The 27,783-nt window shown below is 42.7% G+C and overlaps 1 protein-coding gene across 2 annotated transcripts in view; it reads left to right on the forward strand.

Annotated features, from left to right (window-relative positions):
• The first annotated feature begins 8,962 nt into the window (after positions 1-8,962).
• Positions 8,963-27,783, forward strand: part of egflam (EGF-like, fibronectin type III and laminin G domains) — a 46,313-nt gene continuing 27,492 nt past the window's right edge. For both annotated transcript variants that reach the window (XM_031817093.1, XM_031817094.1), the window contains exons 1-6: positions 8,963-9,488; positions 14,588-14,697; positions 18,035-18,121; positions 19,609-19,635; positions 21,852-21,969; positions 26,607-26,742. In XM_031817093.1, coding sequence (XP_031672953.1) covers positions 9,383-9,488; positions 14,588-14,697; positions 18,035-18,121; positions 19,609-19,635; positions 21,852-21,969; positions 26,607-26,742 — 584 coding nt within the window. In that variant the 5' untranslated portion in view covers positions 8,963-9,382. The remainder of the gene's footprint in view (positions 9,489-14,587; positions 14,698-18,034; positions 18,122-19,608; positions 19,636-21,851; positions 21,970-26,606; positions 26,743-27,783) is intronic.

Genomic DNA, 27,783 nt, shown 5'->3' on the forward strand with positions numbered 1-27,783 from the left:
AAGGTGCAGACATAAAATCATTGAGGATGACACAGAAAGATGGTGGTCAGACGTTTTTAGGTGTCCTCTTCTTTTAGTTTATATAAACTTTCTCAATAAGACATGTTAAATATTGCCAGATTTCGTGGTTTCTCCTCCAGGTTGTGTAGTCTAGAACCTGTGCATTGGGTTCCTTGGCTGTATCTCATCAGAGCAGATGTCCTGTTTCCAGCAGGGTTAGGCCTGGCCAGAAGAAATGGACTCTGGGAGGTTTTACATTTTACATTATAATATTAATAATTTAGCAGACACTCTTATCCAGAGCGACTTACAGGCACAATTAGGGGGAAGTGCCTTGCTCAAGGGCACATCAGCATATTTTTTACTTAGTCGGCTCATTGATTTGAACCAGCAACCTTTCGGTTACTGACCGAACGCGCTTAACCACTACCTGCCTTTACCTGTGTAGAATTAACATTATCTGGCTAATAGTGGGGGCCTCGAGGAAAAAACAGGTCCGGTTGTGGGGGCCTTAAGGTAAAAAGGAAATTAGAAATGCCTGGGCCTATTTTTCACAACAGTCCAGCCCTGCTGGCCAGCATAACCAGGACAGAGGCTTCTATATCTACCATACTGTTGTGACGCCACCCCACCATCTATCTGACGACTCAAACTGAATTCTTCTTCTGCTCTATCGTTCTCTACAAGCTTCAACTTGAGACTGCCATCATTGAAGTTGTTTGTGGTGATGTCAAAATGAGGGGTGTTGTACAAAACAAAGTCATCAGCGATTGGATCATCTCTAACCAATCAGAGTATCAATGCCAATGCCGAATTTTTTAAACAGCGATTTACCCACGTGTGTCCTGGCTCTGCCCCAACTCATCCGTTTCTGGGACCAATCAGATGGTCTAGAATGGATTTCCATTCTAGAAATCATTAGGGACGTACTCATATCTAGATTCATTGTCATTGCGGAGAAGAAACTAGCGTCTGTGGCGTAGCGTTTGGCCGTAGCAAGGAGTTTGGGTAGCCAGGCAACCATCTATCACCCCCTAGAACCAGAGAAACCATACTGCTGTGAACTCTCACTCTGCCAAACCCAGAGCACCGTCTACCACCCTTTAGAGACAGAGAAACCATACTACTGTGAACTCTCACTCTGCCAAACCCAGAGCACCGTCTGCCAGCCTTTAGAGACAGAGAAACCATACTGCTGTGAACTCTCACTCTGCCAAACCGAGAGCACCGTCTACCATCCTTTAGAGACAGAGAAACCATACTACTGTGAACTCTCACTCTGCCAAACCCAGAGCACCGTCTGCCAGCCTTTAGAGACAGAGAAACCATACTACCGTGAACTCTCACTCTGCCAAACCCAGAGCACCGTCTGCCAGCCTTTAGAGACAGAGAAACCATACTGCTGTGAACTCTCACTCTGCCAAACCCAGAGCACCGTCTACCATCCTTTAGAGACAGAGAAACCATACTACTGTGAACTCTCACTCTGCCAAACCCAGAGCACCGTCTGCCAGCCTTTAGAGACAGAGAAACCATACTACTGTGAACTCTCACTCTGCCAAACCCAGAGCACCGTCTACCATCCTTTAGAGACAGAGAAACCATACTACTGTGAACTCTCACTCTGCCAAACCGAGAGCACCGTCTACCATCCTTTAGAGACAGAGAAACCATACTACTGTGAACTCTCACTCTGCCAAACCCAGAGCACCGTCTGCCAGCCTTTAGAGACAGAGAAACCATACTACTTTGAACTCTCACTCTGCCAAACCCAGAGCACCGTCTACCACCCTTTAGAGACAGAGAAACCATACTACTGTGAACTCTCACTCTGCCAAACCCAGAGCACCGTCTGCCAGCCTTTAGAGACAGAGAAACCATACTGCTGTGAACTCTCACTCTGCCAAACCGAGAGCACCGTCTACCATCCTTTAGAGACAGAGAAACCATACTACTGTGAACTCTCACTCTGCCAAACCCAGAGCACCGTCTGCCAGCCTTTAGAGACAGAGAAACCATACTACTGTGAACTCTCACTCTGCCAAACCCAGAGCACCGTCTGCCAGCCTTTAGAGACAGAGAAACCATACTGCTGTGAACTCTCACTCTGCCAAACCCAGAGCACCGTCTACCATCCTTTAGAGACAGAGAAACCATACTACTGTGAACTCTCACTCTGCCAAACCCAGAGCACCGTCTGCCAGCCTTTAGAGACAGAGAAACCATACTGCTGTGAACTCTCACTCTGCCAAACCCAGAGCACCGTCTACCATCCTTTAGAGACAGAGAAACCATACTACTGTGAACTCTCACTCTGCCAAACCCAGAGCACCGTCTACCATCCTTTAGAGACAGAGAAACCATACTACTGTGAACTCTCACTCTGCCAAACCCAGAGCACCGTCTGCCAGCCTTTAGAGACAGAGAAACCATACTACTGTGAACTCTCACTCTGCCAAACCCAGAGCACCGTCTACCACCCTTTAGAGACAGAGAAACCATACTACTGTGAACTCTCACTCTGCCAAACCCAGAGCACCGTCTGCCAGCCTTTAGAGACAGAGAAACCATACTGCTGTGAACTCTCACTCTGCCAAACCGAGAGCACCGTCTACCATCCTTTAGAGACAGAGAAACCATACTACTGTGAACTCTCACTCTGCCAAACCCAGAGCACCGTCTGCCAGCCTTTAGAGACAGAGAAACCATACTACCGTGAACTCTCACTCTGCCAAACCCAGAGCACCGTCTGCCAGCCTTTAGAGACAGAGAAACCATACTGCTGTGAACTCTCACTCTGCCAAACCCAGAGCACCGTCTACCATCCTTTAGAGACAGAGAAACCATACTACTGTGAACTCTCACTCTGCCAAACCCAGAGCACCGTCTGCCAGCCTTTAGAGACAGAGAAACCATACTACTGTGAACTCTCACTCTGCCAAACCCAGAGCACCGTCTACCATCCTTTAGAGACAGAGAAACCATACTACTGTGAACTCTCACTCTGCCAAACCGAGAGCACCGTCTACCATCCTTTAGAGACAGAGAAACCATACTACTGTGAACTCTCACTCTGCCAAACCCAGAGCACCGTCTGCCAGCCTTTAGAGACAGAGAAACCATACTACTTTGAACTCTCACTCTGCCAAACCCAGAGCACCGTCTACCACCCTTTAGAGACAGAGAAACCATACTACTGTGAACTCTCACTCTGCCAAACCCAGAGCACCGTCTGCCAGCCTTTAGAGACAGAGAAACCATACTGCTGTGAACTCTCACTCTGCCAAACCGAGAGCACCGTCTACCATCCTTTAGAGACAGAGAAACCATACTACTGTGAACTCTCACTCTGCCAAACCCAGAGCACCGTCTGCCAGCCTTTAGAGACAGAGAAACCATACTACTGTGAACTCTCACTCTGCCAAACCCAGAGCACCGTCTGCCAGCCTTTAGAGACAGAGAAACCATACTGCTGTGAACTCTCACTCTGCCAAACCCAGAGCACCGTCTACCATCCTTTAGAGACAGAGAAACCATACTACTGTGAACTCTCACTCTGCCAAACCCAGAGCACCGTCTGCCAGCCTTTAGAGACAGAGAAACCATACTACTGTGAACTCTCACTCTGCCAAACCCAGAGCACCGTCTACCATCCTTTAGAGACAGAGAAACCATACTACTGTGAACTCTCACTCTGCCAAACCCAGAGCACCGTCTACCACCCTTTAGAGACAGAGAAACCATACTGCTGTGTGAAGACAGATGAGAAAAAGCCATAACACTGATTGATGACTGGGTGGTTTATGGGTATGGAACTTGAATGACTAACAACAATGTTATCTTTTCTCCTCAGAGCTTATAACAATTGCACAAATCATCAAGCTAGTTTGTTTGGTGCTGGTTCCTGAATTTGACGTCTTAATTTGCAGGGAGATATGATGTGTATGCAAGGCGTTAGAGATCATTGCATTCCAAATGGAACCCTTTCCCCCTATTTAGTGCACTACTTTTGATCATGGCCCATAAGGCTCTGGTAAAAAGTAATGCACTACGTAGGGAATAGGGTGTCATTTGGGACATATGCTTGCTCTTTAGCATTTTGCTCGGGAGAGTTCTAAATTGAATACAAGGAGGCCACATTAGTAGCCAAGGGCACCACAGGATCCTATAAAGATGTGATAATGAACAAAGACATTGGTGTGCAAAATAATGAATTGTGTCTGATTTGATGTCTGCTGTAGGAATGTGACTGGAGAAGTAGAGGCCATAGAGGCTTTCTCTATGAGGATGGTGTATTCAGTATGGTTGTGAACAATAGTTCGACGAATGTATCTTGTGAATAGTCAATCCAATACAAGAATAATAGGTATTCCAAAAATATATAATTTAAGTATGGTGTAATTATCAATACATAATTAAAACAAATGTTTTATTTAACCTTTATTTAACTAGGCAAGTGTTTTAAAAACAATTTATTATTTACAATGACGGCCTTCTCCGGCCAAACCCGGACGACGCTGGGCCAAAAACAGGCCATGAGGTCAAAGGAATTGTCTGTAGAGCTCCGAGACAGGATTATGTCAAGGCACAGATCTGGGGAAGGGTACCAAAACATTTCTGCAGCATTGAAGGTCCCCAAGAACACAGTGGCCTTCTTCATTATTAAATGGAAGAAGTTTGGAACCACCAAGACTCTTCCTAGAGCAAACTAAGCAACCCGATGGGTTCTTCTGTGGAGATGGGAGAACCTTCCAGAAGGACAACCATCTCTGCATCACGCCACCAATCAGGCCTTTATGGTAGTGGCTAGACGGAAGCCACTCCTCAGTAAAAAGCACATGATAGCCCGCTTGGAGTTTTCCAAAAGGCACCTAAAGACTCTCAGATCATGAGAAACAAGATTCTCTGGTCTGATGAAACTAATATTGAACTCTTTGGCCTGAATGCCAAGCGTCACGTCTGGAGGAAACCTGGCACCATCCCTGTTGGTGGCAGCATCATGCTGTGGGGATGATTTTCAGCGGCAGGGACTGGGAGACTAGTCAGGATCGAGGCAAAGATGAACAGAGCAAAGTACAGAGAGATCCTTAATGAGAACCTGCTCCAGAGCACTCAGGACCTCAGACTGGGGCAAAGTTTCACCTTCCAACAGGACAATGACCCTAAGCACACAGCCAAGACAACGCAGGAGTGGCTTCGGGACAAGTCTCTGACTGTCCTTGAGTGGACCAGCCAGAGCCCAGACTAGAACCGGATCGAACATCTCTGGAGAGACCTGAAAATACCTGTGCAGCAATGTTCCCCATCTAACCTGACAGAGCTTGAGAGGATCCGCAGAGAAGAATGGGAGAAACTCCCCAAATACAAGAAGACTATGCTGTAATCACTGCCAAAGGTGCTTCAACAAAGTACTGAGTAAAGGGTCTGAATACTTATGTTCAGTGGCAAGAAAAAGTATGTGAACCCCTTGGAATTACCTGGATTTTTACATAAATTGGTCATCAAATTTGATCTGATCTTCATCTAAGTCACTACGATAGACAAACATAGTGTGCTTAAACTAATAAATGATTCTATTTTTCTATGTTGTATACACAATTTAAAAATTCACAGTGTAGGTTGGAAAAAGTAGGTGAACCCAAAGGCTAATGACTTCTCCAAAAGATAATTGGAGTCAGGAGTCAGCTAACCTGGAGTCCAATCAATGAGACAAGATTGGAGATGTTGGTTAGTGCTGCCTTGCTCTATAAAAAACACTCACAAAATGTGAGTTTTTTATTCACAAGAAGCATTGCCAGATGTGAACCATGCCGTGAACAAAAGAGATCTCAGAAGACCTAAGATTGAGATTTGTTGACTTGCATAAAGCTGGAAAGGGTTACAAAAGTCTCTAAAATGAAGAATGTTCAGCACTGTTGCTACTCTCCCTAGTGGCCGTCCTGCAAAGATGACTGCAAGAGCAGTCAACTGCAAGAGCAGTTTAATGAAACTACAGTTGAGTTGTTTGGAAGGAACACCCAACACTGTGTGGAGAACAAAAGGCACAGCACACCAACATCAAAACCTCATCCCAACTGTAAAGTATGGTGGAGGGAGCATCATGGTTTGAGGCTGCTTTGCTGCCTCAGGGCCTGGACAGACTGCTATCGTCGGTGGAAAAAGGAATTCCCATGTTTATCAAGACATTTTGCAGGAGAATGTTAGGCTATCTGTCCGCCAATTGAAGCTCAACAGAAGTTTGGTGATGAAACAGGACAGTGACCCAAAACACAGAAGTAAATCAATAACAAAATGTTTTCAACAGAAGAAAATACGCCTTCTGGAGTGGCGCTGTCAGAGTCCTGACCTCAACCTAATTGAGATGCTGTGGCATGACCTCAAGAGAGCAGGTCACACCAGAGATCCCAAGAATATTGCTGAACTGAAACAGTTTTGTAAAAAGGAATGGTTCAGAATTCCTCCTGAAGGTTGTGCAGGTCTGATCCGCAACGACAGAAAACGTTTGGTTGAGGTTATTGCTGCCAAAGGAGGTTCAACCTGTTATTAAATATTAAATCCAAGGGTTCACATACTTTTCCCACCCTGCACTGTGAATGTTGACACGTTGTGTTCAATAAAGACATGAAAACGTACAATTGTTTGTGTGTTATTAGTTTAAGCAGACTGTGTTTGTCTATTGTTGTGACCTAGATGAAGTTCAGATCAAATTTGATGACCAATTTATGCAGAAATCCAGGTATATCCAAAGGGTTCACATACTTTTTCTTGCCACTGTCAATGTGATATTTCAATTTTTTTTCTCAATATAAATCAGCTAACATTTCTGAAAAATCTATTTTAGAATAAGGCTGTAACCTAACAAAATGTGAAAAAGGTCAAGAGGTCTGAATACTTGCATTTTTGCCCTCGGAACAGCCTCAATTCATCTGGACCTGGATTCTATAAAAGGTGTCGAAAGTGTTCCACGGGCATGCTGGTCCATGTTGACTCCAATGCTTCCCACAGTTGTGTCAAGTTGGCTGGATGTCCTCTCGGGGGTGGACCATTCTTGATACACATGGGAAACTGCTGAGTGTTAAATAAACAGCAGCGTTGCAGTTCTTGACACAAACCAGTGCTCCTGCCTGGCACCTACTACCATACCCTGTTCAAAGGCACTTAAATATTGTGTCTTGTCCGTTCACCCTCTGAATGGCACAGATACCACAAGTCATGTCTCAGTTGTCTCAAGGCTTAAAGATCCTTCTTTAACCTGTCTCCTCCCCTTTATCTACACGGATTGAAGTGGATTTACAAGTGACATCAATAAGGGATCATAGGGTTCACCTGGATTCACCTGGTCAGTCTATGTCATGGAAAGAGCAGGTGTTCTTCATATTTTTATTGTAGACTAACCCTAGACTGTAGGTGTTCTTAATGTTTTGTCCACTCAGTGTAGACTAACCCTAGACTGTGGGTGTTCTTAATGTTTTGTCCACTCAGTGTAGACTAACCCTAGACTGTGGGTGTTCTTAATGTTTTGTCCACTCAGTGTAGACTAACCCTAGACTGTGGGTGTTCTTAATGTTTTGTCCACTCAGTGTAGACTAACCCTAGACTGTATTCTATTTGACTTTCTTTCCTTTTTTTTTCTTTCTATTCAACTTTCTTATCTTGGTTTCAAATAAGAGATCAACTTGACTCTCCTATAACCTTATAGAGGAAAAATAGTAGAATATTTCTGTGCTTCGGTAATGAATTCAACAATTTCCTCTTGACTTCTCCTTGTGATTCCTCATTTCCTTCCCAGGCAAGGAAGGTTATGGTTGTGGTGACCTGCAGGGGAAAATAATAGAGGTTGAAGAGGAGTGTTGATAAGACTGACCCCAGAACAGTCATTGACATTCTCAGTGTAGATTTAACAGACTAATCCCACAACATGGATTCCACACCGAACAAGGTGTATCTGTGCCATGTTAGAATAATAGAATGTGTTTGACATGGATTTACGTCCTGACTGGCACCCTATTACCAATATTGTGCACTACTGTGACCAGAGCCCTATTGGCCTTCGTCAAAAGTAGTGTAGCGTAATATATAGATAGGGAATAGGATGCCATTTGGGTCTTATTTTATGGAATAATTAAAACGGTTTGATACGGGACATTTGAAAGGAGGCCTCTGAACTTTATGATGAGCAGGATTATCACAACAGAGTAGACATCTTCTATTTTATGAAGAGCTTTGATTGGATTTATTATGTTATTAAATTGATCGGAGGTAGTTATGTGTGTGTGTGTGTGTGTGTGTGAACGCTATACTAGACAACATGCTGCGCTACAGCAAATATTAACCTCCTAATTCTACATTTCACATGTTCCTTCATTTCGATTAGAGATGATTCATTTGCTACACGGCTTTGCAAGATGGCCTCTGTTTTCAATAACGTAACAATACATTTCCCCGGGAAATAAGACATGAGTTCTTCATGGGATTCTTCTTTGGGGGAGGAGGGAATTGGCAAATTTACTTAAGCCATATGTCTGATCTCCCCAGAAAACGTATCTATTAGTGAGCATTAACACACAGCGAGAGAACCCAAGTAATTTCCCAACAAGAAAATTGAGTTTACCAATCAGTCCTCTTACTTGGTCAAATGTGTTATACGCGAGTCAGCGGGTCATTGTTTTGAAATTAGAGTCAGCACTTCATACAGTAGCATAGCCTATGGAAGACTACAATACCTTTATATGCTCAATTGTTTTTTTTTACAATATTTGTGCAAAAAAGGCGAATTCTCTTTAAAAGTTCATATGAAATATTGAATTGAATTCATTAATTCATTGTTTATTTGTTTTCTATTACGCGCGCGGTCAGTGTGTTTCTATATTAGTCTGAGTGGCTGTAGTGAGCTGCCAAGTCTCCAGCTGGGTGGATTAGACTCCTGTTATCCTCTTAGCTCTAAATGTCCCCACGTTTCGGCTCTCCTCTGCCATTTCGCAAACTTCTAAATCACAAGACGAATGACAAGAAGAAGAGTGTCGCGCGTAAAATTAGTACCCACTCGGAATTCCAGATTGTGTTTTTTTTTACGTTTACGCAGGGCACTTGTCTCCATTTGTGCGTCGACAATGTCACAGTAACTCGTGGTGCGTTCAACTGATCTTAATAGCTTGCAATCTTACCCGTGTCAAACCTCAGTTGCCTTCCAAACATAATTTCCTTTTCATTTGCGTTCTTTGAGAGCAGGTTCTGAGGAACTTTGAATGACTAGTTGTCTTTGTCATCAGAAACTTTGATCAGTTGCGTCTCTCGTCAGTTCTTATAATTAAGCGCAAGGAGTTTTTTGTTGTTGCATGTAGCCTAAAATGACCATTTGACCTTTTTAACTTTAGACAAAGATATGGAGTTTACCAGTAAACAGAGGAGCGTTTTTTATATATTGTTTTTTTCAATATGCATGATCAACGTTTCTTTTTCTGCGAAAAGGACAAACGTTCGAAGATCGGGTAAGTTGACTATTGATCATATTCTCGATTGATATGTAGGCCTAGGTCAAGAGATGTTTCTCCTGATTTTAATAAACATCAAAGACAAAATCATACATATTATCATTTTGTGAATATTCATTTGGCCTACATCAATTACAGCAGAATCAAAAGGAACTATGACCAATTTTCTGATTGTCATTTCCATATAGTACATGAATTGTTACATGTTTTGGAATACAGTCAGACAATTAGCCATATTACTATATGGTAATAAACTCATAACGCTAATCGGTTACACGTCTGTGTCATCATACTAGGTGACAGGCACATTCTCATACTAGCTGCCAAGTGCCAGACACATGTCAGTGTTGTTCCTGTCAGTAAGGAAGGGGATTTGCAGAAGTACACAATTTATCCTGAGTAGTAGTGGAGGAGAGAATAGAGGAACATGGTATATTTGGTGTATATGTTGTATGACTTGATTTACCACATGAGGACATTTGGATACCCAAAGAATCCTGGGCTGAGCACACATGCTGCATTTGTTATTAAAGGGGCACACACAGAGGCTTTAACACCTCCCATCCTCCATTTTACACATCCCTTACCAGCTACAGTTTGTCTAACCACTGTATGACAGGCACCATAAAAAATGCACAGCCCTTGAAACGTAAAAAAACATAAAAATGTGCCCTCTCGTACTTATTAACAAAGTGGCATGATTGCAGAGTGACGGATATTACTCTGGCAAAACCTACTGCACCAGACCTACTGTGTAATGTAATGTAAACTTACTGCACCAGACCTACTGTGTAATGTAATGTAAACTTACCGCCCCAGACCTACTGTATAATGTGATGTAAACTTACTGCACCAGACCTACTGTATAATGTAATGTAAACTTACTGCACCAGACCTACTGTATAATGTAATGTAAACTTACTGCCCCAGACCTACTGTATAATGCAATGTAAACTTACTGCCCCAGACCTACTGTATAATGTAATGTAAACTTACTGCCCCAGACCTACTGTATAATGTAATGTAAACTTACTGCCCCAGACCTACTGTATAATGTAATGTAAACTTACTGCCCCAGACCTACTGTATAATGTAATGTAAACTTACTGCCCCAGACCTGCTGTATAATGAGATGTAAACTTACTACCCCAGACCTACTGTATAATGTAATGTAAACTTACTACCCCAGACCTACTGTATAATGTAATGTAAACTTACTGCCCCAGACCTACTGTATAATGTAATGTAAACTTACTGCCCCAGACCTACTGTATAATGTAATGTAAACTTACTGCACCAGACCTACTGTATAATGAGATGTAAACTTACTGCACCAGACCTACTGTATAATGTGATGTAAACTTACTGCACCAGACCTACTGTATAATGTGATGTAAACTTACTGCCCCAGACCTACTGTATAATGTAATGTAAACTTACTGCCCCAGACCTACTGTATAATGTGATGTAAACTTACTGCCCCAGACCTACTGTATAATGTAATGTAAACTTACTGCACCAGACCTATTGTATAATGTGATGTAAACTTACTGCACCAGACCTACTGTATAATGTGATGTAAACTTACTGCCCCAGACCTACTGTATAATGTAATGTAAACGTACTGCCCCAGACCTACTGTATAATGAGATGTAAACTTACTGCACCAGACCTACTGTATAATGAGATGTAAACTTACTGCACCAGACCTACTGTATAATGTAATGTAAACTTACTGCCCCAGACCTACTGTATAATGTAATGTAAACTTACTGCACCAGACCTACTGTATAATGAGATGTAAACTTACTGCACCAGACCTACTGTATAATGAGATGTAAACTTACTGCATCAGACCTACTATAATGACTACCAAGTTAAAATGTCACTCTTACTGCAGTCAAAGAACGACATCCTTGGATGTGCCTTACTCTGTTGTTAAATCAATCAATCGATGTATTTATCCTTAGGCCCTTTTTACATAAGCAGTTGTCACAAAGTGCTTATACAGAAACCCCGCCTACTTTTATAACACCTCACAGGTGTTATTTAAGTCAGTTATTCATTTGACATTTATCTCAATTAGTAACCGTTAACTTGTGGCCTGCTCACTGGCCATCAATGATCATTATCCCTATAGAGGAGCATTCAGAATGTTGCAGTGTGTTCATTTTACTGCAGCTTGGTGACCTGATGTTGGTCAGCAGGAGTGTATCAGAGCATACCTTCATCAACAACAACAACAAATATGTCTTTCATGGATATTAAGTGCTACAATGTTTGGGTTCTCGTCTACTGTGCCTTTCTCTAGTTCCTTTGATAGTGTGTTGCTCTGTCCGCCTGACCTCTAAGGCTTTTGGATTGAGACTATTATATCTCCCTGTAGTGTAGACTGTGCTCAGAGCAGTTGTTTCTGACACACAGCTTGTATCCTGATCTCTTTCGGGCTGCGACGGCTGTATGTCTTTGTATTCTGCGGTGTGTTTCCAGTCATTCTGATCACATTCTACGAGGAGGTTGACAGGGACGTGTCCACATGAATCACATCCCCTCTAAAGCACAAGACTGGGGCAGCGTCCCAAAATGCACCCCTTTTCCTACATTGTGCTACATAGTGCTACATAGGGAATAGTGTGCCATTTGAGACAGTCGACACTCTTAGAAGAAAAAGGTGCTATCTAGAACCTAAAATTATTAATTTGGCTTTCCCCATAGGAGAACTCCTCGAAGAATCCTTTTTGGTTCCAGGTAGAACCATTTCGCACAGATTGTTCTACATGAACCCCAAATTATTCTACCTGGAGCCAAAAATAGTTCTCCTATGGGGACAGCCGAAGAACCCTGTTGGAACCCTTTTTTCTAAGAGTGTAGGAGTACAGCGGCATCTGAAAAATGACGGACTAATTTAGCCTTAAAGCTAAAGGATCATCCACTAGACTCAGCCACCGTTTTTGCCCGATGTTTATTTGAGCGGCTGGTCAGCGAACCGGAACATAATTACAAATAGTTTGTAGACTTCAAATTGACCGCAAGAAGCCCAAACAGATATAAAGGCTAGTTGGGGAACCCTGCCTTAAAAGGACAGTTGGGGAACCCTCTTTAAAAAGGCTAGTTGGGAACCCTGCCTTAAAAGGCTAGTTGGGGAACCCTGCCTCAAATGGCCAGTTGGGGAACCCTGCCTTAAAAGGCTAGTTGGGGAACCCTGCCTCAAATGGCCAGTTGGGGAACCCTGCCTCAAATGGCCAGTTGGGGAACCCTGCCTTAAAAGGCCAGTTGGGGAACCCTGCTTTAAAGGACAGTTGGGGAACCCTCTTTAAAAAGGCCAGTTGGGGAACCGTGCTTTAAAGGACAGTTGGGGAACCCTCTTTAAAAAGGCAAGTTGGGGAACCCTGCCTCAAATGGCCAGTTGGGGAACCCTGCCTTAAAGGCTTGCAAAGTTGCCTTTTAGTCTTCTTCAGAAAAACATAGTAGCTTGAGGAAAGGGAAACAAAAAGATGATTGACAAACTCTTGTGTGACATAACTGTCTTTTAAAAAATCCTAGACGCTGCACCGTCTTGGTGTAACGTACCGGGAAATGCTTTGTAACATCCTAAAAACTATCTTAAACCACTACATCTTACTGCAGACCCCCACATTATCACATCATGTACTGTCTGCATGGAGATCCGTGAGCATTCTATTCTATTCTATAATTTCAATTCTATTAAATTTGATTCTAAGAATCAGTTCTACATGACCTACCCAAGTGCACCTGGGGACAGGAACAAGTCAACTTCACATACTGCATTATCTGCTCAGAGAGCAGTGCAGGCTCCCTACATGTCCTTTCCATTTGGCCATGGAGGTCTGCTCCCTATCAGACATTTACCCCAGTGGAAATCTGTCCTTGCTTGGCCCTCTTCTCCTCTCCCCTCCCCTCCTCTCTTCTCACTGCTCTGGAAAGGTCTGTTCTAAGTGCAGTGCTGACATTAGGTTCCAGCGAGTGAGTCATAGTGGAAGTTTTGGTACATGTATCTACTATGTAGTGTTTTATTCTGGCTGCCTGGGTCTGTCTGTATCCCAAAATGGCACCCTATTACCTACATAGTGCACTACCCATGGGTAATGGTCAAAAGTAGTGCACTATATAGGGAATAGGATTCCATTTCAGCGCTCAGAGATCCCATTCAGACAGAAAGGGTACCCAGTTATGTGTCCTCTTTAGGAGCCATACTGATGACACAAGTGTTAACTCTCCACACTTTCACATCAGTGAAAATAATTAGGCAAAGACCAATGAGACCATCAGCATCACAAGGAATTTACCATGAAGAATGGGGCTGATTGTGATTACTAGCCATGGCAGAGCAAATGCATCTTTTGTGTCAATAAGCCTTATTAAAGGTGCTGTCTGAAATATAAATGAAATCACCTCGGAAGTCTGGTGTGTGGAATACACCATTATTGTGGTCACTTCCACACCCCAGACTTGCATCAGAGCTTTATTCTATGGGTGTTTACTCAGAAGGGCATTATATGAAGAGATTCATTAGGTCTTCTGAAAATTCTGGTAGTCTGCAGATGCATTGTCATGTCAAATATTAGCAGTGTATCTGTTGCGGCAGTCAAATACATCATTTTTTATAACAGAATGTGTGCTTGAACTCATTCACAGAAGGACAGTATTTGTACTGTATTTATAGTTACATATTGGTTGTAGATCACTATTACAGTGGGGGGCAAAAAAGTATTTAGTCAGCTATCAATTGTGCAAGTTCTCCCACTTAAAAAAATGAGAGAGGCTTGTAATTTTCATCATAGGTACACTTCAACTATGACAGACAAAATGAGAAGAAAAAAAATCCAGAAAATCACATTGTAGGATTTTTAATGAATTTATTTGCAAATGATGGTGGAAAATAAGTATTTGGTCAATAACAAAAGTTGATCTCAATACTTTGTTATATACCCTTTGTTGGCAATTGACAGAGGTCAAACGTTTTCTGTAAGTCTTCACAAGGTTTTCACAAACTGTTGCTGGTATTTTGGCCTAATGAGTCCCACTGCCTTTTCACTTTGACCCATTGTGATGACATCATTTCCTGTCCCATACAGAGCGCCTCAGCCCTCCTTTGGACATCCAGTTGGAGATGGTGAACTGCACAGCCTTCAGTGTGCGGTGGAAGATGCCCCGGCGTCATGTTAGCACCATCACAGGCTACAAGGTAACAGTTGGCTTACATACACCGACACAGTGGTCACGTTTCTGGCCGACCACTTTGCAGTCGTCTGTCACATCTCACAGTGCCTGGTTTAACATATCATATGATATTGCAATCTGATACCCGCATCAGCTCGACAGCAATGTCGTGGGTCTGGAACGTGACCATACACAGTACATGGAACGTGGTGTGCAGTTCACTACCCAGATCAGATGGATGTTTTCAAGCAGACTTATTTGTTTAATGTTACATGAGATGAGATCAAGTATAACTGTCTCTATCTGCAACTGTGTGAATGGTTGCATTCCAAATGGCATCCTGTTCCCTTTATAGTGCACTACTTTTTGGACCAGAGCCCTCTGGGCCCCTGTTAAAAGTAGGGCTGGGAATTGCCCGGGATCTCACGATACTTAGGTACCGATACGATATGTATTGCGATTCGATACTGTGATTTTATTGCGATTTGATGTTCCAAACATATTGCTCACTATATGTACCGGGAAAACGTGGATGTCGATTAAGGCAGCCCCCCCACACCTCTCTGATTCAGGGTTATATGAGGAAGACACATTTCAGTTGAATGCATTCAGTTGTAGAACTGACTAGGTATCCCCCTTTCCATAATAAGCACAGTGGTGGATGTCTGCTGCAGAGAGACCATGAGAACATGAGTTTTGATTAGTCACAGAGCACTCATGGAAATAAAAGACATGTTGGCCCACTATTTAAAAAGAAGATGGATAACATGCTACAGGATCAAAAATATAGTTTAGGTGTAGGTATAGCCTATTAGCTCTTGCTAACGCTACCTAGCAAAATATATATATATATCCAGTGCCTTTGGGAAAGTCATCAGACCCCTTAACTTTTTATTATTCTAAAGTGGATTAAATAAATAAAAATTCCTCAGCAATCTACACACAATACCCAATAATGACAAAGCTCATTTTATAAAATTGACTAAAAATAAAAAACAGAAATAATAATAAGTATTTAGACCCTGAGACTCAAATTGAGCTGAGGTACATCCTGTTTCCATTGATCATACTTCAGATTTTTCTACAACCTGATGGAAGTCCACCTGTGGTAAATTATATTGATTGGACATGATTTGGAAAGGCACACACCTGTCTATGTAAGGTCCCACAGTTGGCAGTTCATGTCAGAGCAAAAACCAAGCCATGAGGTCAAAGGAATTGTTCGTAGAGCTCTGAGAGAGGATTCTTTTGAGGCACAGATCTGGGGAAGGGTAACAAAACATGTCTGCAGTAGGTTCCCAAGAACACAGTGGCATAAGTTTGGAACAACCAAGACTCATCCTAGAGCTGGCCGACCCGGCCAAACTGAGCAATCAGGGGAGAAGGGCCTTGGTCAAGGAGGTGACCAAGAACCCGATGGTCACTTTGATAGAGCTCTAGAGTTCCTCTGTGGAGATGGGAGACCCTTCCAGAAGGACAACCATCTCTGCAGCACTCCACCAATCAGGCCTTTATGGTTGAGAGGCCAGACGGAACACACTTCCCAGTAAAAGGCCCATGACAGTCCGCTTGGAGTTTGCCTAAAGGCACCTAAAGACTCTCAGACCATGAGAAACAAGATTGTCTGGTCAGATGAAACAAAGATTGAACTCTTTGTCCTGAATGCCAAGCGTCACGTCTGGAGGAAACCTGGCACCATCCGAATGGTGAAGCACGGTGGTGGCAGCATCTTGCTGTGGGGTGTTTTTCAGTGGCAGGGACTGGTAGCTAGTCAGGGTCGAGGCAAAGATGAACGGAGCAAAGTACAGCGAGATCCTTGATGAAAACCTGCTCCAGAGCACTCAGGACCTCAACTGGGGTGAAGGTTCACCTTCCAACAGGACAGTGACCCTAAACACACAGCCAAGACAATGCAGGAGAGGCTTCGGCACATGTCTCTCAATGTCCTTGAGTGGCCCAGCCAGAGCCTGGACTTGAACCTGATAGCACATCTCTGGAGAGACCTGAAAATAGCCGCGCAGCAACGCTCCCCATCCAACCTGACAGAGCTTGGGAGGATCTGCAGAGAAGAATGGGAAAAACTCCACAAATACAGGTCTGTCAAGCTTGTAGCATCATACTCAAGAAGATTTGAGGCTGTAATCGCTGCCAAATGTGCTTCAACAAAGTAAGAGTAAAGGGTCTGAATTGTTATGTAAATGTCATTTAAAATAAATGAGCAATTTAATGACAAATTTTGCTTTGTCATTATGGGGTATTGTGTGTAGATTGATGAGGGGAAAAAATGATTTAATACATTTTAGAATAAGGCTGTAATGTAACAAAATGGGTCTGAATACTTTCCCGAATTAACTGTATATTCACTGAACAAAAATATAAACCAACATGCAACAATTTCAAAGATTTCACTGAGTTAAAGTTCATATAAAGGATTCAGTCAATTAAAATAAATTCATTAGGCCATAATCTATGGATCTGTGTGTTCAGTGTGTCTATATCATTTTTTACAAATCAACGTTTAACATTGTGATATGTAACTGTATCGATGTTTCCCCCCATCACTACTCAAAGTAGTACACTAAGTCGGGAATAGTGTGCCATTTGTGACACACGGTGTCTCTTATTTGACAGCAGTCTGATGACCTTGTAGTGAACGTCAGCTAAGGCCTCATTACCATCGTGGATCAAGAAGCATTTCTGCTCCTCATTCACATAAAGAGAGGACAGGATTACATTTCTGCTCCTCTTCCACATAAAGAGAGGACAGGATTATATTTCTGCTCCTCTTCCACATAAAGAGAGGACAGGATTATATTTCTGCTCCTCTTCCACATAAAGAGAGGACAGGATTATATTTCTGCTCCTCATTCACATAAAGAGAGGACAGGATTATATTTCTGCTCCTCATTCACATAAAGAGAAGCTTATTGTACTGGACCCAGGCTTTAGCTGTGAGACATGTACACACACACACACACACACACACACACACACACACACACACACACACACACACACACACACACACACACACACACACACACACACACACACACACACACACACACACACACACACACACACACACACACCTGTACACACACAAGTACACACACAAGTACATGCACACACCTGCATACATGCCATTCATATGCGCACACACACACACACACACACACCCTCTGCCATACACTACCCCACTTACCATTCTCTCCACTTCACAGAAGGGCACTTCACCTTGTTGCCACCTTGTACATTTTCTAAGCCTGACGATAGTATACTGCACAATCTTGAACCCAGGCTGTGTGTGCGTGTGTGTGTGTGTGTGTGTGTGCGTTCGTGTGTATGTGTGTGTTTGTCAGGTGTTCTACACAGAGATGAGGAACAGTCGGCCAGTGAGTACTGCCGTGACGCTGGAGGTGCCTCTCAGTCTGGACATGCTGACCACCGTAAGTAACGTGTCCTCTCCTCAGAGTGATGTCAGTGATACTGTTAGCTGTATATGTATGGACATGTCCTTACAGTAACAGTATGGTGGACATGTCCTTATAGTAACCATAACAGTGTGGACATGTCCTTACAGTAACCATAACAGTGTGGACATGTCCTTACACTAACCATAACAGTGTGGACATGTCCTTATAGTAACCATAACAGTGTGGACATGTCCTTACAGTAACCATAACAGTGTGGACATGTCCTTACAGTAACCATAACAGTGTGGACATGTCCTTATAGTAACCATAACAGTGTGGACATGTCCTTACAGTAACCATAACAGTGTGGACATATCCTTATAGTAACCATAACAGTGTGGACATGTCCTTATAGTAACCATAACAGTATGGACATGTCCTTACAGTAACAGTATGGTGGACATGTCCTTACAGTAACCATAACAGTGTGGACATGTCCTTACAGTAACCATAACAGTGTGGACATGTCCTTTACAGTAACTGTAACAGTATGGACATGTCCTTTACAGTAACCATAACAGTGTGGACATGTCCTTACAGTAACCATAACAGTGTGGACGTGCCCTTACAGTAACCATAAGAGTGTGGACATGTCCTTACAGTAACTGTAACAGTATGGACATGTCCTTTACAGTAACCATAACAGTGTGGACATGTCCTTACAGTAACCATAACAGTGTGGGCATGTCCTTACAGTAACCATAACAGTGTGGACATGTCCTTACAGTAACTGTAACAGTATGGACATGTCCTTTACAGTAACCATAACAGTATGGACGTGTCCTTTACAGTAACCATAACAGTATGGACGTGTCCTTTACAGTAACCATAACCGTATGGACGTGTCCTTTACAGTAACCATAACAGTATGGACGTGTCCTTAAAGTAAATCTAACAGTATGGACGTGTCCTTTACAGTAACCATAACAGTATGGATGTGTCCTTTACAGTAACCATAACAGTATGGACATGTCCTTACAGTAACAGTATGGTGGGCATGTCCTTACAGTAAACATAACAGTGTGGACATGTCCTTACAGTAACCATAACAGTGTGGACATGTCCTTACAGTAACTGTAACAGTATGGACGTGTCCTTTACAGTAACCATAACAGTATGGACGTGTCCTTTACAGTAACCATAACAGTATGGACGTGTCCTTTACAGTAACCATAACAGTATGGACGTGTCCTTTACAGTAACCATAACAGTATGGACGTGTCCTTACAGTAACAGTATGGACGTCCTTTACAGTATGGATTTGTCCTGACAGTAATTGAACAAATACATGGGTGATAGAAGTAGATGATTAGGAATCTGGTGGAATTCTTTTAAAAGTACAAGTTTTTTTAAATCCGTTTTGAGGAGGTCACATAGTGTTTCTTGGAAAACAAACTGTTTTATCCTACTTAATCCAACATAATTACTTATTTATTATTTTGCCTCTTATTCTCTCTTAGGGGCAATTGGATGGACAAGCAAGTTTTGTAAGTAGTATTCAGACAGAACTGTGCTACTTGTGCCAAACATATTTGACTGTAAAACTTTAACATTACATAATTGTTGTCTAATGTAATCTTATCCACAGTCTTTGTATGTACAGTAGCAGTAAAACGTTTGGACCCACCTACTCATTCAAGGATTTTTCTTTATTTGTACTATTTTATACATTGTAGAGTAATAGTGGAGACATCAAAACTATGAAATAACACATATGGAATCATGTAGTAATCAAAAAGTGTTGAACAAATCAAAATATATTTATATTTGAGATTCTTCAAAGTAGCAACCCTTTGCCTTGATGACAGCTTTGCACACTCTTGGCATTCTCTCAACCAGCTTCATGAGGTAGTCACCTGGAATGGATTTCAATTAACAGGTGTGCCTTGTTAATTTGTGAAATTTCTGCATTTGATCCAATCAATTGCGTTGTGACAAGGTAGGGTTGGTATACAGAAGATAGCCCTATTTGGTAAAATACCAAGTCCATATTATGGCAAGAACAGCTCAAAAAAGCAAAGAGAAACTACAGTCCATCATTACTTTAAGACATGAAGGTCAGTCAATCGGGGAAATTTCAAGAACTTTTAAAGTTTCTTCAAATGCAGTTGCAAAAACTGTTCAAGCGTTATGATGAAACTGGCTCTCATGAGGACCGCCACAGGAAAGGAAGACCCAGAGTTACCTCTGCTACAGAGGATAAGTTCATTAGAGTTACCAGCCTCAGAAATTGCAGTCCAAATTAATGCTTCACAGAGTTCAAGTAGCAGACACATCTCAACATCAACTGTTCAGAGGAGACTGCGTGAATCAGGCCTTCATGATCAAATTGCAGCAAAGAAACCACTACTAAAGGACACCAATAATAATAATAATAAGACTTCTGTCCTTTGGAAATCTGGTTCCCACCGTGAAGCATGGAGGAGGAGGTGTGTGGTTCCCACCGTGAAGCATGGAGGAGGAGGTGTGATGGTGCTTTGCTGGTGACACTGTCAGTGATTTATTTAGAATTCAAGGCACACTTAACCAGCACGGCTACCACAGCATTCTGCAGCGATATGCCATCCCATCTGGTTTGCGCTTAGTGGGACTATAATTTGTTTTTCAATAGGACAATGACCCAACACACCTCCAGGCTGTGTAAGGGCTATTTGACCAAGGAGGAGAGTGATGGAGTGCTGCATCAGATGACCTGGCCTCCACAATCACCCACCTCAATCCAATTGAGATGGTTTGGGATGAGTTGGACCACGGAGTAAAGGAAAAGAAGCCAATAAGTACTAAGCATATGTGGGAACTCCTTCAAGACTGTTGGAAAAGCATTCCAGGTGAAGCTGGTTGAGAGAATGCCAAGAGTGTCACATGGAATGACGCTGGAAAGACGAAGCAGGTATGGGGAGTAAAACATTTAATAAATAACAGACATGGAACAAGACAGGAACAGCGTCAGCAAACTAATACTAAAGATAAAAACAATACAATGCAACAGCGAGGAACAGAGCTGGGGAACTGACAAATATAGGGGAGGAAATAAACAGGTGATAATTGAGTCCAGGTCCAATATCGCTGATGCTCATGACGAGGGAAGGCAGGTGTGCGTAATGGATGGAAGGAGTACGTGATGCAGGGCAGCCTGGCACCCTCAAGCACCAGGGAAGAGGGAATAGCGGGAGTAGAGGTGACAGTAACCCCCCCCCCCTCTTGGGGTACCACCCGGCATCCCACCTGGGTGAACCGGCCGAGACATGGGCGCTGGGCAAGCCGGTTGGGGCGTGGGAGCCCAACAAACTGGCAGGAGCGTGAGAGCCTGGCGAGCCGGATGAGGCATGGAAGCCAGACAATCCGGCTGAGGCAAGACACCTGTCATTCCCGCTGCAGCGAGGTAGGCGGGATGCAGGGCAACCTGAGTCCCTCGAGCGCCAGGAGCAGACGTGACAAAGAGTATGCATTCTACTTTGAAGAATCTACAATATATTTTTTATTTGTTTAACACTTTTTTGGTTACTAAATGATTCCATATGTGTTATTTCGTAGTTTTCATGTCTTCACTATTATTCTACAATGTAGAAAAAGGCAAAAATAAAGATAACCGTTGAATGAGTAGGTGTGTCCAAACTTTTGACTGGTGCTGTGTGTGAATGGAAGTTTCAGAGCAGACAAGCTTACTATGCACTCTCTCACTCTCTCGCACCCTTTCTCCTAGGATGTGGACATTGGTAACCTTAAAGTTGCCACCCAGTACAGAGTTAGTGTTGGTGCGTATGGATGGGCAGGCGAGGGCCGACCTAGCATGCCCAGGGACATCAGCACTTCTTCACAAGGTAATCAAGGGTGACAGCAGAGGTGACAGCAAAGGTGACCACAATACTGTGCTGTATTCTTTTTTTACTCTACAGGCTAGACCTGTCTGAGGTGTGCTGTCACTGCTTATATATTTATATATTCTTATCCCATTCCTTTACTAGATTGTTATGTTTTGTTGTGGAATTTGTTAGATATTAGGTTTTGTTGTGGAATTTGTTAGATATTAGGTTTTGCTGTAGAATTGTTAGATATTACCTCTTAGATACTGCTTCACCGTCGGATCTAGAAGCACAAGCATTTCACGACACTCGCAATAACATCCGCTAACCATGTGTATGTGACCAATAACATCCGCTAACCATGTGTATGTGACCAATAACATCCGCTAACCATGTGTATGTGACCAATAACATCTGCTAACCATGTGTATGTGACCAATAACATCTGCTAACCATGTGTATGTGACCAATAACATCCGCTAACCATGTGTATGTGACCAATAACATCTGCTAACCATGTGTATGTGACCAATAACATCTGCTAACCATGTGTATGTGACCAATAACATCTGCTAACCATGTGTATGTGACCAATAACATCTGCTAACCATGTGTATGTGACCAATAACATCTGCTAACCATGTGTATGTGACCAATAACATCCGCTAACCATGTGTATGTGACCAATAACATCCGCTAACCATGTGTATGTGACCAGTAACATCCGCTAACCATGTGTATGTGACCAGTAACATCCGCTAACCATGTGTATGTGACCAGTAACATCCGCTAACCATGTGTATGTGACCAATAACATCCGCTAACCATGTGTATGTGACCAGTAACATCCGCTAACCATGTGTATGTGACCAGTAACATCCGCTAACCATGTGTATGTGACCAGTAACATCCGCTAACCATGTGTATGTGACCAATAACATCTGCTAACCATGTGTATGTGACCAGTAACATCCGCTAACCATGTGTATGTGACCAGTAACATCCGCTAACCATGTGTATGTGACCAGTAACATCCGCTAACCATGTGTATGTGACCAGTAACATCCGCTAACCATGTGTATGTGACCAGTAACATCCGCTAACCATGTGTATGTGACCAATAACATCCGCTAACCATGTGTATGTGACCAATAACATCTGCTAACCATGTGTATGTGACCAGTAACATCCGCTAACCATGTGTATGTGACCAGTAACATCTGCTAACCATGTGTATGTGACCAGTAACATCCGCTAACCATGTGTATGTGACCAGTAACATCCGCTAACCATGTGTATGTGACCAGTAACATCCGCTAACCATGTGTATGTGACCAATAACATCCGCTAACCATGTGTATGTGACCAATAACATCTGCTAACCATGTGTATGTGACCAGTAACATCCGCTAACCATGTGTATGTGACCAGTAACATCCGCTAACCATGTGTATGTGACCAGTAACATCTGCTAACCATGTGTATGTGACCAATAACATCCGCTAACCATGTGTATGAGACCAGTAACATCCGCTAACCATGTGTATGTGACCAATAACATCCGCTAACCATGTGTATGTGACCAGTAACATCCGCTAACCATGTGTATGTGACCAGTAACATCTGCTAACCATGTGTATGAGACCAGTAACATCCGCTAACCATGTGTATGTGACCAATAACATCCGCTAACCATGTGTATGTGACCAATAACATCTGCTAACCATGTGTATGTGACCAATAACATCTGCTAACCATGTGTATGTGACCAATAACATCCGCTAACCATGTGTATGTGACCAATAACATCTGCTAACCATGTGTATGAGACCAGTAACATCCGCTAACCATGTGTATGTGACCAATAACATCCGCTAACCATGTGTATGTGACCAGTAACATCCGCTAACCATGTGTATGTGACCAGTAACATCTGCTAACCATGTGTATGAGACCAGTAACATCCGCTAACCATGTGTATGTGACCAATAACATCCGCTAACCATGTGTATGTGACCAATAACATCTGCTAACCATGTGTATGTGACCAATAACATCTGCTAACCATGTGTATGTGACCAATAACATCTGCTAACCATGTGTATGTGACCAATAACATCTGCTAACCATGTGTATGTGACCAATAACATCCGCTAACCATGTGTATGTGACCAGTAACATCCGCTAACCATGTGTATGTGACCAGTAACATCTGCTAACCATGTGTATGTGACCAGTAACATCCGCTAACCATGTGTATGTGACCAATAACATCCGCTAACCATGTGTATGAGACCAGTAACATCCGCTATCCATGTGTATGTGACCAGTAACATCCGCTAACCATGTGTATGTGACCAGTAACATCCGCTAACCATGTGTATGTGACCAGTAACATCCGCTAACCATGTGTATGTGACCAATAACATCTGCTAACCATGTGTATGTGACCAATAACATCCGCTAACCATGTGTATGTGACCAGTAACATCCGCTATCCATGTGTATGTGACCAGTAACATCCGCTATCCATGTGTATGTGACCAGTAACATCCGCTAACCATGTGTATGTGACCAATAACATCCGCTAACCATGTGTATGTGACCAGTAACATCCGCTATCCATGTGTATGTGACCAGTAACATCCGCTATCCATGTGTATGTGACCAGTAACATCCGCTAACCATGTGTATGTGACCAGTAACATCCGCTAACCATGTGTATGTGACCAGTAACATCCGCTAACCATGTGTATGTGACCAGTAACATCCGCTATCCATGTGTATGTGACCAGTAACATCCGCTATCCATGTGTATGTGACCAGTAACATCCGCTAACCATGTGTATGTGACCAGTAACATCCGCTAACCATGTGTATGTGACCAGTAACATCCGCTAACCATGTGTATGTGACCAGTAACATCCGCTATCCATGTGTATGTGACCAGTAACATCCGCTAACCATGTGTATGTGACCAGTAACATCCGCTAACCATGTGTATGTGACCAGTAACATCCGCTATCCATGTGTATGTGACCAGTAACATCCGCTAACCATGTGTATGTGACCAGTAACATCCGCTATCCATGTGTATGTGACCAGTAACATCCGCTAACCATGTGTATGTGACCAGTAACATCCGCTAACCATGTGTATGTGACCAATAACATCCGCTATCCATGTGTATGAGACCAGTAACATCCGCTAACCATGTGTATGAGACCAGTAACATCCGCTATCCATGTGTATGTGACCAGTAACATCCGCTAACCATGTGTATGTGACCAGTAACATCCGCTATCCATGTGTATGTGACCAGTAACATCCGCTAACCATGTGTATGTGACCAATAACATCCGCTATCCATGTGTATGAGACCAGTAACATCCGCTAACCATGTGTATGTGACCAGTAACATCCGCTAACCATGTGTATGTGACCAGTAACATCCGCTAACCATGTGTATGTGACCAGTAACATCCGCTAACCATGTGTATGTGACCAGTAACATCCGCTAACCATGTGTATGAGACCAGTAACATCCGCTAACCATGTGTATGAGACCAGTAACATCCGCTAACCATGTGTATGTGACCAATAACATCCGCTAACCATGTGTATGTGACCAGTAACATCCGCTAACCATGTGTATGTGACCAGTAACATCCGCTAACCATGTGTATGTGACCAGTAACATCCGCTAACCATGTGTATGAGACCAGTAACATCCGCTAACCATGTGTATGAGACCAGTAACATCCGCTAACCATGTGTATGAGACCAGTAACATCCGCTAACCATGTGTATGAGACCAGTAACATCCGCTAACCATGTGTATGTGACCAATAAAAAGTTATTTTTATTGGTCACATACATATTTTGATGTGTATGTGTTAATGCTGTGGTTCCCAAACGTGGGGTCTGAAACTCAAATTAGGTCCCTTGTGAAAATCTGTAATCTTTTTTTTTTTTTAACACTACCTTTTAGTGTCAACTAAGATCCTTTTACACCTTATACATGATTGTGTGTAAGGATAACCAGCGGGACCTAACATTCTGTGAATAATGAACCTACAGCGGTAATACACAAGGAATATATATGGAATATACATTTTTATAAGTTGGATCCCCTGAATTTTCTAGTGTCAACTTTTTGTTGTTGTTGTGTACAGAAAAAGTACAAGCAACCCTGTGTTAATGTCATGTATGGTATACAGGATGTGGTGGTATGTTAATATCATGTATTGTATACATGATGTGGTGGTATATTAATGTCATGTTTGGTATACAGGATGTGGTGCTATATTAATATAATGTGTTGTATACAGGATGTGGTGGTATATTAATATCATGTTTGGTATACAGTATGTGGTGGTATATTAATATCATGTATTGTATACAGTATGTGGTGGTATATTAATATCATGTATTGTATACAGTATGTGGTGGTATATTAATATCATGTATTGTATACAGGATGTGGTGGTATATTCATTTTCTTCCTGTTGTCATGTTGTTGTTTATTGTTTCCTTCCTTGTAATTCCCCCTCTAGGATGAATTTATTTGACTTTGTACATCGAGCATGATCTTACATTGAGTTCAGCGGGACATTTAAATGTCACATGACAGGGTTGTTCTTTCCCATCCGCAGAGATGTGTATGCCTCCGTCCCCTCCCACACAGCCCACTGTCGTGGCCGTATCGGACACAGAGCTTGCGTTGTCGTGGACACAGGGTGAGAGTGAGGGAAGTGCACCAGTTCTACACTTTCTTGTTGCTTACATCAGGTACGTTTATACAGTGACTATTTAGCTTACACTTAGCGGTAAACAATTCTAGTCAGTCTTCTACTTTTTTCTTTAACCTTTATTTAACTAGGCAAGTCAGTTAAGATCAAATTCTTATTTACAATGACGGCCTACCCCGGCCAAACCCTCTCCTAGCGACGCTGGGCCAATTGTGCGCCACCTTATGGGACTCCCAATCATGGCAGGATGTGATACAGCCTGGATTCGAACCAGGGACTGTAGGGACACCTATTGCACTGAGATGTAGTGCCTTAGACCGCTGCGCCACTCGGGAGCCCAGATGTGCCTAGATGTGGTCTGTTTTAGTGTACATCCAAGTAAATATCTTAAGAATATCCAAAATGACAACAAGGTTTATTTATGTCAGTACCCGGAATGTAAAGGTTATTAAGATTCCTTGCCACTACTGTGTCGACCTCTGAAAACCCTTCCGGCCTCCCGAGTGGCGCAGTGGTCTAAGGCACTGCATCAGTGCTAGCTGTGCCACTAGAGAGTCTGGTTTCAAGTCCATCCTCTGTCGCAGCCGGCCGCAACCGGGAGACCCATGGGACGGCGCACAATTGGCACAGGTATTTTTATTTTATTTTTATTTCACCTTTATTTAACCAGGTAGGCTAGTTGAGAACACCTTTATTTAACCAGGTAGGCTAGTTGAGAACAAGTTCTCATTTACAACTGCGACCTGGCCAAGATAAAGCAAAGCAGTGCGACAGAAACAACAACACGGAGTTACATGGAATAAACAAGCGTATAGTCAACACAATAGGAAAAAAAGAAAGTCTATATACAGTGTGTGCAAATGGCATGAGGAGGTAAGGCAATAAATAAGCCATAGTAGCAAAGTAATTACAATTTAGCAGATTAACACTGGAGTGATAGATGAGCAGATGATGAGCAGATGATGGTGTGTAAGTAGTGATACTGGTGTGCAAAAGAGCTGCAGAGTAAATAGAAACAATATGGGGATGAGGTTGGGTGGGCTAGTTACAGATGGGCTATGTACAGCTGCAGTGATATGTT

The sequence above is a fragment of the Oncorhynchus kisutch genome, linkage group LG3 (assembly GCF_002021735.2).
Source record: "Oncorhynchus kisutch isolate 150728-3 linkage group LG3, Okis_V2, whole genome shotgun sequence".
NCBI classification, from domain to species: Eukaryota; Metazoa; Chordata; class Actinopteri; order Salmoniformes; family Salmonidae; genus Oncorhynchus; species Oncorhynchus kisutch.